The sequence below is a fragment of the Mesocricetus auratus genome, unplaced genomic scaffold (genome assembly GCF_017639785.1).
Source record: "Mesocricetus auratus isolate SY011 unplaced genomic scaffold, BCM_Maur_2.0 Super-Scaffold_100020, whole genome shotgun sequence".
Lineage (NCBI taxonomy): Eukaryota > Metazoa > Chordata > Mammalia > Rodentia > Cricetidae > Mesocricetus > Mesocricetus auratus.
Window position 1 is genome coordinate 39,261,932 of NW_024429201.1, and position 17,917 is coordinate 39,279,848.

Genomic DNA, 17,917 nt, shown 5'->3' on the forward strand with positions numbered 1-17,917 from the left:
CAGCAGCAGATAGTCAACATAAAATGAAGTCAATGGTAGTTTTGGAGGTTTTCTGTCTTATAATGCTTTATCTGGGTATTTCTTTAATCTTACCTGTTGCTTATATATTATGGTTTCCAATTTTGTGTTTTTGTGGGATTTTCATATGACCAAATGCGTGAGTCTCTGTGTCTGTATATATTTCTGTGCATTTTGTCTATTTTTCTGCTTGCTTGTTCTGTCCTAGTCTATCATTGTTTTTTCTTTTTTCTTTTTTTCTTTTGGTTTTACGAGACAGGGTTTCTCTGTATTGTTTTGGAGGCTGTCGGTCCAGCCTGGCCTCGAACTCACAGAGATCTGCCTGCCTCTGCCTCCCGAGTGCTGGGATTAAAGGCATGTGCCACCATTGCCTGGCTTCTATCATTGTTTTTTCTTGTTGGTGATATTTGATTGTTAATGAGGGGAGCTGTGGATTTGGGTGGGTAGGGAGGCTCTGGGAGGAGTTGTGGGTGGGAAAACATGATCAGAATATATATTATAAAAATCCATTTTCAGTTAAAAAGAGAGAAAAAACATTTCTTAGGGCTGAGTGTGATGGGACAAGTATAATCCAAGTTCAAAGGTAACCTGGGCTACATAGTGAGATCTGTGTCAAAATAATAACAAATACACGATTGTAATACTAATTCTTATCTCTGAAAAATTTTACATATGCACATAAGTATCTTCTCATAAATATTCTTACATGTTAAAATAATAGGTCACAGAACAATTAAAAAGTTTTCATGTGAATTATCTGACAGCCTTTTATGGCAGTAACATCAATTTGCATTCCAATGAACCCAGGAGTCCAATTTTTATTTCTGTGATTTTTCCCCATCATACTGTATAAACTACTGTAATTTCATCATATCTTGTATATTTAACCAGGTCACATCAAATTAAAGACTTTTGTGCATCAAAATGACAATATGAAGAGGACAAGGACAATCCAGAGAATGAAAGAATATGTTTGCAAATTGGATATCTGATAAAGGTTTTAAAATCTATAATATGTAAAGAAAGACATACCAATTTAAAAATGGGCAAAATAATCAAATCAACATTTCCTTAAAGAAGAGAAAAAACAAATGGACAATTAACATATGAAAAGAAGCTCAGTATCATTTGTGCAATATCATTCATTGGAGAAATGTTAATATAAACCACAATGGACTGTCACTTCACATCGCCTAAAATGGGTACAATGGGAGAAATGTAAGGGGGTAACACTTGTTGGCAGGAATATGAAGAAACTGAAGCCTAACACGTTCCTAGAGGGCATACAAATGGCACATCTGCTGAGGAAGGCCTTTGGCAGTGTCTGAAGAAGTTAAGATGCCTGCAACAGCCGGTAGTTAACAAAGACCCACAACTGGCCAGCAAGCAGAGTGAGTGAGAGACTGCAGAGAGCTCATCTCTAAATGGGACATCTAGTCTAAACCAAAGGCTCAGCGGTCCTTGTGGAAGAGGTGGCATGGGGAACGACAGTAAGAGCCAGTGGCCGTGGACGACTACAAGGAAACAGTGTCCTCTGGACTTCCTAGCAGGGCATATGCACATGTGAATTCACAGTGCTTGTGACAGCATGACAAGACCCATGCAAGCTCAAGGCAGAGAAAGTCCCAGCCTGGAGGGAGCCAGGTAAGCCCTGAGCCCTGGCTGATGAGCCACTGATATTCAATAGCTGCTGGGAGAAGGAGAATCAGTTTTCTTTGATGATGTGACCTCAGGTGGGCTGACCACATGCAACACAATCTGGGCAACCTGAACTAGACTAGATCGGGTAAGAAAAGACAGATTGGGAGAAAACAAAGTAAGGTGGGCAGAGAGATGGGGATGTATCAGGGAGGAGGTGGAGCCTAGGGATGAATATGAACGATACATTGAATGAAATTCTCAAGGAAATAATAACAATGTTATTAAAAGAAAATAAAGAAATTAATAGAACACCTTACTCAGCAATTGCATTTCTAGGTATTTCTGTAAGAGAACTGAAAACAGGTATTTAATAGATTCTTTACTACAACTCTGTACCACAACAGTATTCTCGGTATACAGAGGCTAGAATAACCATAGTGCTGAGGATGCACAACACATAGAGTATTTATGCAGAGGAATATTGTCCAGTCATGAAAAGGAATTAATTCTGACAAATATGCAACATATACAAGCCTCAAAAGTGTGCCACATGAAATAATCCAGACATAGGGAGAAACGAGATGAATCTACTAAAACAAGTATCTAGAATACACAAATTGATAGACACAGAGCAGATGGGCTTGGGTTAGGAGGAAAGGAGTTAGTGGGTACTGCTACAGAGTTGACATTTAGAATACACTGGAATAGGATGGTAGCATGGTTGCACATTTTGAATATAATTTAGTTGTATAAACTGAATTTACAATTAAGACAAACTTAACCAGGCATGCTAGTTACTAGTGAAGTATCAGTTTCTACAATGAGGAAGAAAATACTAACTAGAGGCATTAGGTCTACCTGACCAGTGTGTGCTGATAAAATCAGGCATGGAACTGAGGAACCAGTTGACAATGTGGTTTGTCCTGGCTTCTACTTTTGGCTCCACAGAGGCACCTCTCCAATAGGCACCACAAAACAGAACAAAACAACACAAGAAAACACCATGTAAACCAAGTATTTGTTCCAAAAACACATTAGAAAAAAGAATTAATGAAAAGGACCAGAAGAAACAAGGAAAAGGCCATAAATACAAATAAAACCCAAAGTTAACTCAGAAAACAAAGTGCAAAATAAAAGTAATAAAGGTGTGATCTTTGAAGATACCCTGGATAGTCAGAGGTAGTGGCACTCATCTTTCATCCCAGCACTCAGGAGAGAGGCAGAGGCAGAGGCAGAGGCAGAGGCAGAGGCAGAGGCAGAGGCAGAGGCAGAGGCAGAGGCAGAGGAGGCAGGTGGATTTCTGAGTTTGAGGCCAGCCTGGTCTATAGACTGAGTTCCAGGACAGATGAGGCCACACAGAGAAACCTGTTTTGAAAAACAAAAACGAACAAACCCTAGAGAAATCCTTTGGAATATTGATGCAGACGAAGCAGCAGGGCACAAGAAGGAACAAGCAGAAGCCTTCACCCCAGTTACACACAGGGACGGAGCTTTAATACACCAGTGTGCAGGTTTGCAGTCGAAAATCAAAAGGCAAAGAGATTCAATTTTTCTTGTTTTGGATGCTGGAGTCAAACCCAGGGCCTTAGCATGCTCTGTCCTTGAACAATGTTCCCTAGCCCCAAACAGGAAGATTAGTAATTGATCAGAATGAAAGTGGAAAACTTGAAAAAAATCGTTGGGGAAAAGGTTGGAGAAAGAAGGGTTTTCCGTGCCTGCTGGGAAACAGTTTTGTGGGGCCAAGTGTGGATTGTAAGAACAGTACCTGGCCACCACTATTCAACCAACCAGGGAACGATTACAAGCATGATCCTAAAAGCAGGTCTCAGCTCAAAACAAAGAGTATTACCAAAGACCAAAGAGAGCTCTATGGACTTAGAGAGAACTGGGGTTGAGGTCTGGAGTGGTCCAGATTGCCAACCTTAGTAACAAACAGGTTTAGGTCATCAATGTCAGTCAGGGTAAGCAAGAAGGCCAGGGCGCGTATCCCTGGAGAAGGCTGAGAACCGAGCTTAGACCCTCATGTCCACCCACACTGACTGGAAGTGAAAAGGCGAACTGGGAAAGAGGCCTTGCAAGAAGCAAATACCTCTATTTGCTAATGATATGATTCTACACCTGAGAGACCCAAGCAGCTCTCCCAGAACTCTCAGATCCGATAAACACTTCGTGAAAAGTGTCTGAAAGGGCTTTGTGCTACCCTTCAACTTCCAGGCCTTTCCCAGGAGTAACTGTTATCCTGGATTTCGTGTTTGTGCAAAGTTCTGTTTTTTTTTTTGAATAAACACTGGTGTAGTAGTTTTCTGTGACTTGCATTTTTAATTTTATATTTTGCTTATAAAGAAATAAACTCTTTGTGATTCCTGAAACAATAAGGAACAATGGACATGTCTTTAATTAATAATAATAAAAAAACCAAAACGTTGAAGCCACAGATATATTGCAATGCCAACCCCAGGGATAAACAAAGGTAGAAACAAAATGAAGCTAGTGATATGCTTTAACTTCCCTCCCACCCCACTGAAGGAACTCCCGCCCTCTCCCCGAGGTTGTTTAAATTCTTTAGGCAGAGAACTGAAGGCTAGAACCTGGGAAACAAGCCCCCTCCCCTCTATTCTCTGATATTCCCCTTGCAGGGTAGGCCCCTCAGCTCGACAGCCTGGGGAGGCCCAGAGTGGTGACTGGGGCAGACAGAAAGGCTCCTCGCACAGGAAATGGGGGAGAGGAGTATAGGGGTGTAAGACATGACCCCCCATAGTGGGGAAAATCAAAACGGAGCCCTGGTGCCAGGGGAAAGCATGCTGGCGGCCCTGGGAAGGGAGGCCCAATGGCCCCCACATCCTCCCTCCGGGAGGTGTCATTGCTTGGCCAACTGCCCATCTGGCTCCGGTTAGAAAACCACACTTGGACCAGGTCCTTCTGCAGCCGGAGGCGCCCAGCAATATAGCTGATTTGCTGGGGCGTGGGCTCTGGACACTGCAAGAACAGTTTCTCCAGATTGCTCCCAATGCGTCTCTCTCTGCTAGCACGTCTCCGCTTCCGGGCCTGCTGCAGGATCATCTCCATTCTGCATATGCCCAGAAGGTTCTTCTCATCTACTTCCTCAAGCCACATTTTCAGCAGGGGTCGCAGCTTCCACATGTTGGCGAGACTGAGCTGCTGGGCCTCAAAACGGCATATGGTCGTCTGGCTGAGAACCTTCCCAAACATAGCTCCTACAGCGAACCCCACATCGGCCTGTGAGTACCCCAGGGTCATCCTCTTCTGTCTCAGCTCCTTGGCCAGCTGCTCCATCTCTTTCTGTATGGCCGAAACGTCCTCTGGCAGTGCCAAATTTGGCATGTATCTCAGGGCTATGTAGGGTCCTGGGCAGGCGTCCTGAGAGGAACTCTGGGACCAGGCCCTTGCCTCACCAGTGACATAGGGTGCTATCCCGCCGCCTCGGAATTCATAAGGTGAGGGACCCAGAGGCACTTCCCACACCTCAGGGCCTGGACAGATGCCTGGTCCGATACTCGGCCTCACCATTAACCTGCCTGTAGCTATTTGACTGCTCAACCAGGTTGGAGGGTCAACTCGCATGGGCACCGGCCCTTCTAGGCCACCACTATTGCCTGGGAGGGGGTAGACGTTTGAAGACCTGCGCCCAGCCATGGGGTGGACAGCACCCCCAGCAAGAGTCTGGTAGGAACTGATGGCTCTCGAGGCTTCCAAACAGCTACCAGCCTCGTCCTCGAGCCCCGCCCCCAGTGGGCGGAGACAGCTATACAAGCAAGAGACACTGGTAACTTACTGTGTCCTTAGGGTTGAACATCGAGCCTCTTGTCCTGCCTGTTGCTTTTAACGCTTAACTTGGTACCAGTCAGGACCTTTTACCTCCAAACAGTCAGGTCCCTCAGTCACTCACTACCTGGATCCTACCCTTGAATGGGGTCCAAGCATTACCTTTGAGCTCTCAGAAACTCAGGTGTCCCTGTCACCTCACGCTCTCCAAACCACCATCTTGGCTTCACAAATACTAATTAGCCACCTACATTACAGGACTTGCTTACAGTATCTGGTCATTCATTAACTACTCCATGTTTACTATGTCAACCGTTGCTTCTGTGCATATCTTCCGTCCCTATGCTTGAAGAAATTTGGGCATACGCGCTTCAGTTTCTAACTAGGGTCAGTTTACTGCCTCAGATTCTCGACCTACATTCACAGTGTGCCGCCACACTCCACTCCTTCACTGTCTTCCCATTCCAAGCTTATTCGCTCGATAACAAACTCTCATCTTTTTTTTTCCCCTTCTGGAGACAGGATTGTGGGATTACCTGACCTGCAGCTGGCCACTGAGAATGTTCCTTGTATTCCGACTCATCAACACCAGGCTCTTCTGTCCCTGGTCTCTCTCCCACCACAGATACAAACATCATTTGTTTTTCTATAATCCCCCTATCGCAAGCCCAAACACAGGCCCCAAGTGGGGAAAGGGAAGGAAGGAAGGAATGAAGGAGAATAATCCGGTAGGTCCAAAGCTTCCAAAGAGGACAAAGTTGTCTTTGGTGGAAGACCTCAGCCTCATGCCCTTTCTTTCATTCTTTAAGCCAACTACAACACAGCTCTCTCTCTAGACATGTCTACTGAAACTGACCATTGTGTGGTCACGGATAGCCTTCCAAGAATCAAACCCAATAGCCCTGTCAAAATCCACATTCTACTAATGTTCGCTGAAGTGCCTGTCGAGAATATGTCTCCTTTCCGCTCCTCCTTTAAAACTGTGTATGGGAGTATCCGCCAGCTCTTCCTCACTTGCTTTCTGATTTCCACATCTGCATTTCTGCTGGCCCAAATTTAATTAGTTTTCTGCTTCTCCTCCAGAGGCCACAGGGCTGCCCAATGATGTGATCGTAACTCAGACACCTAAGTGTAAACTTGAGAGCTGTCAACTCTCTCGTATTGACAAGGCATCAGAAACTGGATAGCAGGCCTTTCGAAAGACTGGAACTTACTGTCTCTGCCATGCTCTCCTTATTTATTTAATTTAATAATTGGCTTGAAAGTCAGTTTCTTCTACTTCTCCCTTAGGTTAATCTTTCATACTGCTTTTATAGATAAATTTCTAAAAGCAAAACCAAATCAATCCCAATCTGAAATAATCAGAGAAAACCTAATGACATCACTTTACTCTTCAAGCATCTCCAAAGCTGGAGCCTCTCTTCTCTAGGCCCACAGTGAGGGCTGCTCACAGACTTTACACAACGTGGTCCATTCACCACATCCTCTTCTTCCCAGTCTTACTTCATGGTCAAGAAGAAACCGGCTGTTTTCCCCAAATATCATCTGCACCCTGTGTGCCCCTCCCACTGAGGTGATCTTCCTACTTCTTAGTGTCTTTAATGTTTAGGAGCCTGCTCAGATATTCTCACTAGAAAAGGATATCCCTGGTTACTCTCAGCAAACAGAGAGCACAGCCCCTGCTACTCTGCTTTTCCCTCTCTTCTATTTTATTTTGGCCTTCGCACAGTCTGCTAGCTAGTAAGTATTTGTCTATGCGTCCACTGTATGCTGTTTTTTTTACAGTGTGTACTATAGTACCTGGCACACAAAAGGTGATCAGTGAATAAAAGAAATGTGTTGCACCTCTGGTTAACTATAACACTCAGGTTTGATAGCCCCTCATGGAGGTCCTACCCCAGGAAGAAAAGAGGTTACTTTGGTAGTACTCCTGTCATAGTTAGTCAGAGTTTACTTCATTATTGGAATAGACATCAACAATTCTTTTATGTCTCCATCTCTTTGATTTAAGGACATTCATGGAGGAATCAGTCTAGAACATAAGAGCAACCTAACTAACATAATGCACAATAAACTTTTGCTGAGTGTCAACTTTTATGATGCTGATCATGAAGTAATGCCAATGTATCAATAAGAAGCTTGATCTCATGATGCTCTCATCTTTTCATCTTTTATATTACAACAAGGGACTTGCCATATAATCCTCTCAAGATGAGGGGAGCACTTTGAGACAATCAGACTCAAAGCTAAAAGAAATTGTAGATGTGGTGGCTTGAAAGAAAATGGCCCCCAAAGAGAGTAGCATTATTAGGAGATATGGCTTTGTTGGGATGGGTAAGGCCTTGTTGGAGGAAGTGTGTCATTATAGAGGTGGGCTTTGAAGTCTTCTATATGCTCAGGCTATGCCCAGTGTCTCAGACTACTTCCTGTTGCCTGTGAGTAAAAATGTAGGACTCCCAGTTCCTTCTCCAGCACCATCTGTCTGGACACCACTATGTTGCACCATGATGATAATGGTCTAAACATTTGAAAATGTAAGTCACCCAAATTACATGTTTTTGTTTTTTGTTTTTTTTTTTTACTTACAAGAGTTGTTGTGGTCATGGTGTCTCTTTACAGCAGTAGAAACCTTAACTAAGACAGTAGGTATGACCTTGAAGTTGTGAATCAGCAAATCGCCTGCCATATCCACAGACTGTGTATCTGATTTATTTGAAGTTTAACAGTTTCTGCTAGAATAAGTCTGGGCGAAGGGTCAGATGCTTGTCTCAGTCACTGCTGGCACCCACAGTACAAAGAGAAGAGATGGTTATTTATTCATTTGTTTTTGTGGTGCCAGAAGAAGAAGTGTCAACTAGCTGTTAAACAAGCGAGCCCGTGCAGCATCAGCACTGAAAAGACTTCCAGTTTGCCCGAAGTGAATAACAGTCTCTGAAGTCTCTGAACTCCACCTTACAATGTCAAGAATTATACTAAGGAATAGTTGCACTGATATCTATTCTTTCCACGTATACATGCATGCCCCTCCCCCCAACTCACAAAGCAACCAGTGTCTGCTAAGGTGTATCAAAAGAGAGATAAAGGAGAGGCAGCACAATTATACATTAAGGTTTGCATAGAAAAAAAACCCACCTTATTTGCACATGAGAACCAGAGAGAAAAGATTCATTAGGTGTTTAAAATCAATAGTTGAATAGAAACATTTTAGTGAATTGGGGAAAAAAAAGATGAGTTCAAATAGATTTGAACTAAGCTTAATTGTATTAAATGAGTTAAAACAAAGTAGCTAAAAACAATACATTTACAAGTGAGGCTATATTCACTTGATGAGTTTTAAAATTACTCAGTTGTATCTCATTTGTATATTTAATGCATGATGGAAATAGTATGATCAGAGGAAATAAGAAGTAGTGTATTTGGTTGGCAAAATAGAGACCAGAGGTAGCAAGTATGGGAATACCTAAGACAACCAGCGCTGCTTGGGCCAAAGAGCTTTGGAGCCTAACCTATCACTTTCACCAAATATGGGACATCTTCATAAGTGATTAGACTATGATGTAAGAATCGGGCCGTGTTTATCCATGGGAATTTCAGGGAAGGTGTAAGAAGCATGAGGCCTCAAGCTCTTAGGTATTTATTATCTGAATGAGGGAGAAGAGAAACTAGACAGTCAAAAGGCCAGGTCAGGGGAACTTACTCAAGAGAAGTTACATCCTTTCTTTGTAATTAAGGGTAGTGCTCTGAAAAAGGTGTTTTAGGTGGAAATGCAAATACACACAATATGAGCACTAGTATTCTTGAGTTTTCTTTAAATATCTTATTCCGAGAAAGCAAACATAATTGCTGGTTGAGAACCAGTAGAGGGTAGAAGAGAATTTGGTAATAAATAAGCTTGTAGGATGTAGCCCATCTTCCTCCCACCTGAACTTTCAGATACATTATTGCCCTAAACAATTAGCTGGTTTTCTATGTGGTTGCTTTCCAGCTGGGAGACATGGAACCTTTCTGAGATTGTGATACAGCTTAATTTGTATGCATATGCCAAGCAATGTGTTAATGTCTTCATAAGCTATCCATACTGTTCTGAGGACAGTAAGTTCAACAAAAAACCAACTGCTTTTGAGGGTAGCTGTCATTAATTTAACGCCATACTGTTGTTAACAAAGCCAGAGTGTATGTATGACTACTGAAATCAACGGACCAGTTACTTTGTGCAAGCGGTGTATGCCAGCAAACACAGAGTACATGAGAAGCTTAGAATTTTTTTAGCAATATCACCAATAAACCAATATTATTTGAATCTAGCTAAATTATCAGAGCAAGTCAAGAATTATGCCAAAGCTGGACAGAGAAAAGCACGGTAGAATGAGTTGTGCTGGTCTTTTATTTTTCCCACTGGGCAGATATCAAGTGACTTAGCATTTGTGAGACACCAGGACATTTGTACACTTTCCTTTAGAAAGGCAGATACAGGCCCACAATACCCAGAATGGCCAAGCAGCAAGCAAGTACTGGAGAAAAGATTCAGAGAACTAGTCACAGAACAGTCTTCCAGATCTAAAAAGTGAAATTAGGATTGTGTAAAAGCACAGATTAAGATACATGGGACTTGGTTGAATATAGGTTAATTTTATTCAGGGAGAAGTCACTTACATAAGAAATCGATGACCCATAAATTCCAGCTCCAAGGATCCACACCCAGGCTGCTCTCCGTGACCTGACCAGAACCAAGATTGAGAGCACTGGGGACTGGGACCTCAGACCTAGCCTTCCTGGTCACATCCACAACTGTAACCACGCCTAAATGGGCGTGGTCAGTGCAACAGGTGCAGGTGGGGTGGATCACTACAATTCCCCTTTTAGTCTAAAGATTTAGACTTGATACAAAACTATATACAAAGACAGCAAGCATCAAGCATGCACTAGGGGAAGGAAATGTGAGAACAAACACACTTAAGACCTATTGCCGGCGAAGCAACTAGGGCAAATGGCAAGAACCACATATCCAGTCCTCGGGTAAAGGCAACACAGAGATTGTTACAGAGTTGTCCTAAGTTGGAAAGCTTAAGTCTTGTATCTAATATTTCTATCTATGAAGAGAGAACAATAATTGTGACAATCTAATCTTCAACCTCATCAAAGACCTGAGAAGGAGGATAACAATACTAGGGTAGGCAGGAAGTGCAGGCGAGCAGCTTCCAAAAGGTACAGTGAAGACAGAAACAGCAGGCCACCTGGACAGTCACCCAAAGTCTCACAGCAGTGTAGGGACAACCAACTTTGGGTAAGGCCTAGAGTATCTGTCTGGCCAACCCAGAAGCAGGGAGGTTGAAAGGCTGTCATACCCTGACTTGCTTGCATCAGTGTAGAATGTAGGGACTCCAGAGACTGGTGTTTTTCTTACAATGTGTGGAAGGATTCAAATCATTTTCTTTATGAATTTGATTCTCTCACTTTTGGGATAATTGCTGCTAATCATTCCCAAAAGGTTACTGCAAGCTCTTTGCCAATATTCATTATCTTTCCATAAGGAGGAAACTTCCTCATTAGTTAAAGGTACTATAATTTCTGCTGGGTCCCTTCCTGTCAGTTGACAAAGCATTTTTGTTTTCTTTTAAACACTTTTTCTTATTATATATTTAAATTAGAAACAAGCTTGTTTCCCATGTCAGTCCCAGTTCTCTCTCCCCTCCATGCCCACTCCCCCCCACCCCACCAACCCCCCACCCAATCCCCACTCCATTCCCCAGGAAGGTAAGGCCCTCCATGGGGGATCTCTGGAGTCTGTCATTTCATTCTGGGGAGGGCCCAGGCCCTCCCCAAAGTGTCCAGATTGAAAGAGCATCCCTCATTGTGGGATGGGTGCCCAAAGTCCATTTGTGTGCCAGGAATAAATACTGATCTACTACCCAAAGCCCCATAGATTGCCTAGGTCTCCTCACTGACACCCACATTCAGGGGGTCTGGAGCAGTCCCATGCTGGCCTCTCAGCCATCAGTCTGGGATCCAAGATCTCCCCCTTGTTCAGGTCAGCTGTTTCTCTGTGTTTCACCAGTTCAGTCTTGACCCCTTTGCTCATCACTCCTCCCTGTCACTGGGTTCCAGGAGTTCAGTTCAGTGTTTAGCTGTGGGTGTCTGCCTCTGCTTCCGTCTGTCACTGGATGGAGGTTCTAGGATGGTGTGTAAGACAGTAGCTGATGAAGTCTTACCTTTTAAAATCAAATCAGAAGTCTTTTCTATATATGTTTCTAGTTTTTTATTCTGTTTATGTGGTAGAAACATCTTCTCTCTGTATGAAAATCCCTGAAGGGTATTCTCTGTGGCCTATGGACATACCAATTAACAGAAGAACTTTGGTTGACTGTCCAGGTAGTGAATGTCTCTGTCTTTTCTAGAGTTTATATACTATTCTTCTGTGGTCTTTGATGGAGTTGAAGACAGATAGTTATGGTTATAGTTTTCCCTTTGTTAGAATTAAATATAAGACTTTAGACTCACAAACATAAGATAGATGATAAATTATTTTCTGTAAATCTTGCTAAATGTTAATGGACTAAATATTGTAACTATAGTTCTTACTTGATAACTGTTTTGTTTTGTATAATTTGACTATGTTAAAGTTAAAACCATTCTTTTTATTTAGACAGAAAAGAGGAGATGATAGGAGATGTCATTCTGTAAATATGTCTTTCTTATTGGTTGGTGAATAAAACACTGTTGGCCAATAGGGAAGCAAGATAGGTGGGACTAGGAGACAAGCAGGATTCTGGGAAATGTAGTAAAGAGAAGTCGCCATGTGATCCCGGGAGGAGAGGATGCATGAGTCTGGCATTCTCAGTAAGATAAAACCTCGTAGAAATACATATATTAGTAGCTATGGGTTAATACTTAAGACAGAACTAGCCTATAAGAAATCCTAGTCACCAACCAACAGATTATAATTAAAATAGTGTCCTGTGTGTTATTTGTGGGCCAAAGTGGCAAAGGAACACAGGCGGGAATTCCATAACAGGATTGTAGAAAACTAAGTATTATAAAGATAGATTTCTTGGATCTTCTAGGAAGTGAATTAACAGGGCAGTACAAGAAGTTAGTTCACTGAAGACAACCTCAAAATATATCACAAGGGTCACACTGCCAGTTATGTCTGTGGGTTTTAAGTATTCAACTGCATACAAAAATGCATTCAACTGCATGGCAAATATAAGTTATGAATTTAAGAAAAATTCATAAAGTATTATGAATGAGGTCGTTGACACAGAAATGGCTAGTCAGAGCAATGCAGGAACTAAGTAGCTTAATGTCTTGCTCTCTGAGACAATTTTCATGGCAAGTAACATACAGTAGTGTTTACACTGCAGGTAACAAACAGTGTTCTGCACTGGGATGACGGGATAAGACCATGGGTAGAAGGACAGCTCTCTGAATATTAACCACAACACAAGATGCTTTTACACATAGGACAGTGAACACAAACCTGGAGCATACTGGTGGTTTGAACAAAGGAAATCTTAGCTTTGGGTTAGGATGACAGAACTTGATGGCCACATTTCGATTGTTGCTGCGAATGTTGTTTCTTATTTCCCTCCTCCTCCTCCTCTTTCTCCTTCTTATTGATACAGAGTCTAACTATGTAGCCCTGACTGTCTGAGAATTCATTATGCAGAGCAGGCTGGGCTCTACCTCTTGAGTACCAGGATGAAAGGTGTGCACCACCATACCTGTCTTTTATTATTTTTAATTTACTGAGTATAAGTAAATACTCATGTCACAACTATGAAACTATGCAGTCAGAGACCACACAAGGATTTAGAGTACTTTAAAAAAACGTTCCATTTTATTTTGTAAACCTGCGTATTCATAATACGAAGAGTAAAAACCTTCCAGCCCTCACCAGAAGTCTCAGCCAATTTCAGTTATGTGTAAAGCAGGTGGAGCAGTAAGTTGAGTGGGGCTGGCAAGCAGGCATCAAGGTAGAACCCGATATATTCCCAGGCACAGGTAAAGTCTAAAGAGTCTTGTTATGACAAGCATGACTCAGCACAACTATTCCGCAGAGTTTGCTACTGTGACAGAAGTTAAGCTTCAGGGACACAGACACATCCAGTACAGTCACCTTCTTTTCTGTTCGAACAATCACTGACTCCACCTCCAAGCAGGAGATGCACAAACTAAAGGCAACATTTTCACTTTATGGCACATTAAAACATAATAGAAATAGCAGTTGGTGATGAATGGGAACAGAAATTCAGCGCATGATATGGACTTGGAGAAGTAAGTGAGAAATGGGACAGATTCCTGTTTAAGCTGGATAAACTTAAAGGTGCTCGGGGAATTATTTTTGGAGATTTAAAATTAATTGACTTTTTACTATCACTTCTACAAGTGAATGTCCTTGACATCTTGTCAAGAAACTTTATGATCAGAAGCAGGCAGAACAGGGTGTCCATGAATTCTTTTGAGAATGAACTCAATATAATAAGGACCACAGAATTCAAGAGGTAGAAAGAATTTGCCTAAGTCTGTACTTTAAAACTTCTTCTAACATTTGCCTTTATGAAGCCTTAGTCAGACGACATTCCTAACTCTAGCCCTTGGAAAGCTGAGGCAGCAGGATTTTTAGTTCAAAGCCAACCCGGTCTATGCAGTAAGGCTCCATCAAATAACATATACACTACACCACAATACAAAACAATCTAACAAGCAAAGCTGCACATGCACATACATGAACGTAAGTCCACAAGAAATGAAAACACGTGTTTGTATGAGTTACACAGTTTATTATTGCCGTAATCAATAAATTTTACCACATAGTAGCTTAAACAAAAATACATTTATTCCACTCTCAAGTTCAGAAGATATGTTAATTTTCTAATGTGGCAGAGTATTACTTAATAAGAGTACTGTTCATAAAGTTCTTCCCATAGTGTTTTATGAATTAAACCATTCTATGTGTGCTGTATGTGTGTACATGAGTTCCTGTTTGTGTATATGTGTGCATATATGTGTGTTTTTGCCTACTTATGCATGTGGAGTCCAGAGGTCACTGTTAGTTGTCTTTCTAAACTGCTTGCACTTTAGGGTTTCTCCTCTGGCCTTGAGTTTACCAATAAGACGAGGCAGCCTGACAAGGAAGCTCCAGGAATCTGCCTGTCCTCATGCCCCCATTGCTAGGATTGCAGATGTATTGCCACGCCCAACTTCGATGTGGATACTTGTTTGTTTGACAACCATTTTACCAACTGAGCTACTTTTTAAGCCTAAGAAACTGAAATTATACAAACCAATTTGATTCAGTTAAGATTATACCATATAGTTATCCAAACTTCTCTAAACTATCTGGGGCATGTTTGCTCCACTCACCTACACACTTCTAATAGTGGGCTGAGACATGCACAGTTGAAGGAGCTATTAGCAGAGACTGTGGACAGAAATACTAGTGCAGAGTCTCAAAGTCTCTTCCACATTCGGTTTCATACATACAAACTTAAGCAGTGATCAAATTATCTCTCAAAGTCTATAAATAGAAGTAATTTCCTTTCAGAAAGAATGATATTTTAAGCAATGCGACGGAATAAAAACTGAAAAAAACATATTCCCTCTTTTAACATGCTGATAGCCAACTTTGAATATCTTAGGATTTTATAAGTAGAAAATATTTGTACTATGTATAGTGACTAATGTTCACTTGGGATTTTCACTTTACTACCAAGTATTACTGATTTTAGGTGTTCTAAATCATTCCTAGAAAGGGATGCTGTTTCTCCAAAGGAGCTTGTTTTGGGAGTATTCTTTCCAGATTGATGTCCATGACTTGCTACTTGTCTCTCAGCAGGCAGTGAAGCAGGATGAGAAAGCAATACTTTAAGAAACAGATATGTAAGAAACATAGGCCCAGTCCAGGAGATATGAAAGGCATGTTGACCCCAGAAAATCACACAGGACAGACAGAGAACACAGGGATGTAGGCTTGGGCCAACGGGATTTTATGGGCTGGGAAGACTAAGAATTTCTAATTGGGGATATTAGAAAGCCAGGGCCAATTTAACTACTGTGATCAAAATCAGAGAGTATAAACCCTGACCTATATAGGTGGCAAACATATTTAGATGGGTTTCTTAAGCTTATTCTCTTCAATGACTCAGCTTCTAGTTATTTCTAATGAATGATTCATTGGAAACAGAATTTTAGTGGTCACTCTGAACACTCATGACTTACAATCACTATAATTATAATATAGCAGAAACAATGAACAGGGAGATCAACTGATGAGTCAAAGCCACAAGGCCGGTTCCACAGCAACAATGGCCTGCAAAGTGCTGTTAGCTCACCAAGACGTCACTTAACAGATTAGAATATACCCTTTGAATGGAAGGAGGAGAGCTGATACAGTGTCACACACATGGATATGTTTTAATTTTAAAATGTTTACAAGACACAGTATAGATTTTCAATTACCTAATTAACTAGAGATGTGCCTAAAAACACAATAGACAACTTGAGTACACGTTTTACATGATACCATTTTTGGAGACAATTACTGTTGATTTTTCATGATATCTTTAGAAAGGAAGTGATTATTTACTAACAAAAAAGAGATGAACTCTGGAGTGTCATTTCCTCAAGACATATTTCCAGCAATATAGAGAAGTGAATATTTAGCATACATTCAGTACAATTATTATGATCTACTGGAGTAAAGAAAAATTAGGGTTAGAGTAGCAGGTTGTCACCAATTCAATTTACCTAGTGATTGCTAACATCCCCCTTGGTGTCCCTGTATCTTGGCAGTTAGGCACATTTTATTAATGGTTCACTTCTTAAAAGCTAAGAAAGGATCATCTCAATGCAGCTCAGTTTTCTACAATTTTTAGACCACAAGATAGCCATCTGCACTTTTTCTTTTCCTCCTTTTTACAATTATATTATTAGCTTCCTATCAGTATTCTAAATGGACTGAAATGCTAGAGAAATGCCTGTCCAAACCACTGTAGGTGGGATAAAGGTCTTGGGGGATATATGCCAATATGCATGGAGTACCTAGTGAGTACTAGGATCTTCCTCAAGAATACGTAGACAATGATGTTGTAAGCAGAGAAGGCTCTCACAGGTGCCTGACACAACATCTACAAGCATGTTCGGGTCCAATCCTTCAGGTCAAGTAGCAGGATCTGCTCACCTCTGCATGCTATCAACTTTGTGACCAGAGCACAGGCTCCTTCAGCAACAGTGGCCAAACTGTAATAACTTTTTGGTAACCATGGTCTATGACTGCCATGAATTTCAGACAACTGGTAAAGCAGGGCTGAGGGAAAAGTTCCTATTTTCTAGGACTCAGAAGAAGAGACAACTTAGAGAAAATACTTGTCTTTTCAGAGCCTTAATGTCTAGGAAAGGGTCTCTGAGTAAGCAAGCACGCACTTGAACACAGCAAACCTCAACAGGTACAAAAGAATTGGAGTAACCCCTGGATCTTATCAGACCACCATGGTCCAAAGTTAGAATTCAACAACAACACAAATTGCAGAGAAACTCTACAAACTCATGGAAATTGAACAATGCGCAATTGCACCATTCCTGGGTCAAAGAAGAAATAAAAAAGAAATTAAAATCTTCCTAGAATTCAATGAAATATAGACACCTCATCCTCAAAGACAGACATTACCTCAGAGTTAAGGGTTGGGAAAAGATTTTCCAATCAAACGGAACCAAGAAACAAGCGGGGGTAGCAATCCCAATATCTAACAAATTAGACTTTAAAATAAAATCAAAAGAGATGAAGCAGGTCATTTCATACTTATCACAGGAGAAATCCACCAGGATAAAGTCTCAATTCTGAACATGTATGCCCCAAATACAAAGGCATCCACGTTCATAAAAGAAATATCACTAAAACTCAAATCACATATAAAACCTCACACACTTATAGTGGGAGACTTCAACACCCCATTCACCACCCGACAGGACTACCAGACAGAAACTTAACAAAGAAACAAAGGAACTAATAGAAGTTATGACCCAATTGGGTCTAACAGACATCTATAGAACATTCCATCCAAACACAAAAAAGAGAATATTTTTAAATGTTTTTTCACTCCTATAGGATGAAATAATCAACAATAACTTTAAAATAAGTGAAAAGCTTAAAAATTTAAAAATGCTTAATAAGAACACATAGAACTGCATTAAATTCTAATAATATTTTCTTTCTAAGGAATTAAAACTACTTCCCTAGCGTCTACAGAGCTTGTTCACATAACATCTGCACAAAATAACTAACGGTTTCATAACAAATGAGCAACCATGTGAACCATAAAACAAAGACCCAATTAGTCAATCTTATTCTGTGAGAACAGTGGATTTAACTGATTTTAATAGGGTGAGACACTAGAACAGAAAAGTAGGAACCCAGTCATTAGACAGAGAGTTAAGAATTCTGAAATACACACTATTCAAGAGGTAGCAGTAAGTCTCC

At 41.2% G+C, this 17,917-nt stretch overlaps 2 protein-coding genes across 9 annotated transcripts in view; both read right to left on the reverse strand.

Annotated features, from left to right (window-relative positions):
• Positions 1–17,917, reverse strand: part of Fam172a (family with sequence similarity 172 member A) — a 374,184-nt gene that overhangs the window by 99,639 nt on the left and 256,628 nt on the right. The gene's annotated exons all lie outside the window — the stretch shown is intronic.
• On the reverse strand, positions 3,027–7,475 carry Pou5f2 (POU domain class 5, transcription factor 2). The gene has a single exon (XM_040729039.1). The coding sequence runs from the start codon at positions 5,311–5,313 to the stop codon at positions 4,306–4,308; it is 1,008 nt and encodes a 335-aa protein (XP_040584973.1). The 5' UTR covers positions 5,314–7,475; the 3' UTR covers positions 3,027–4,305.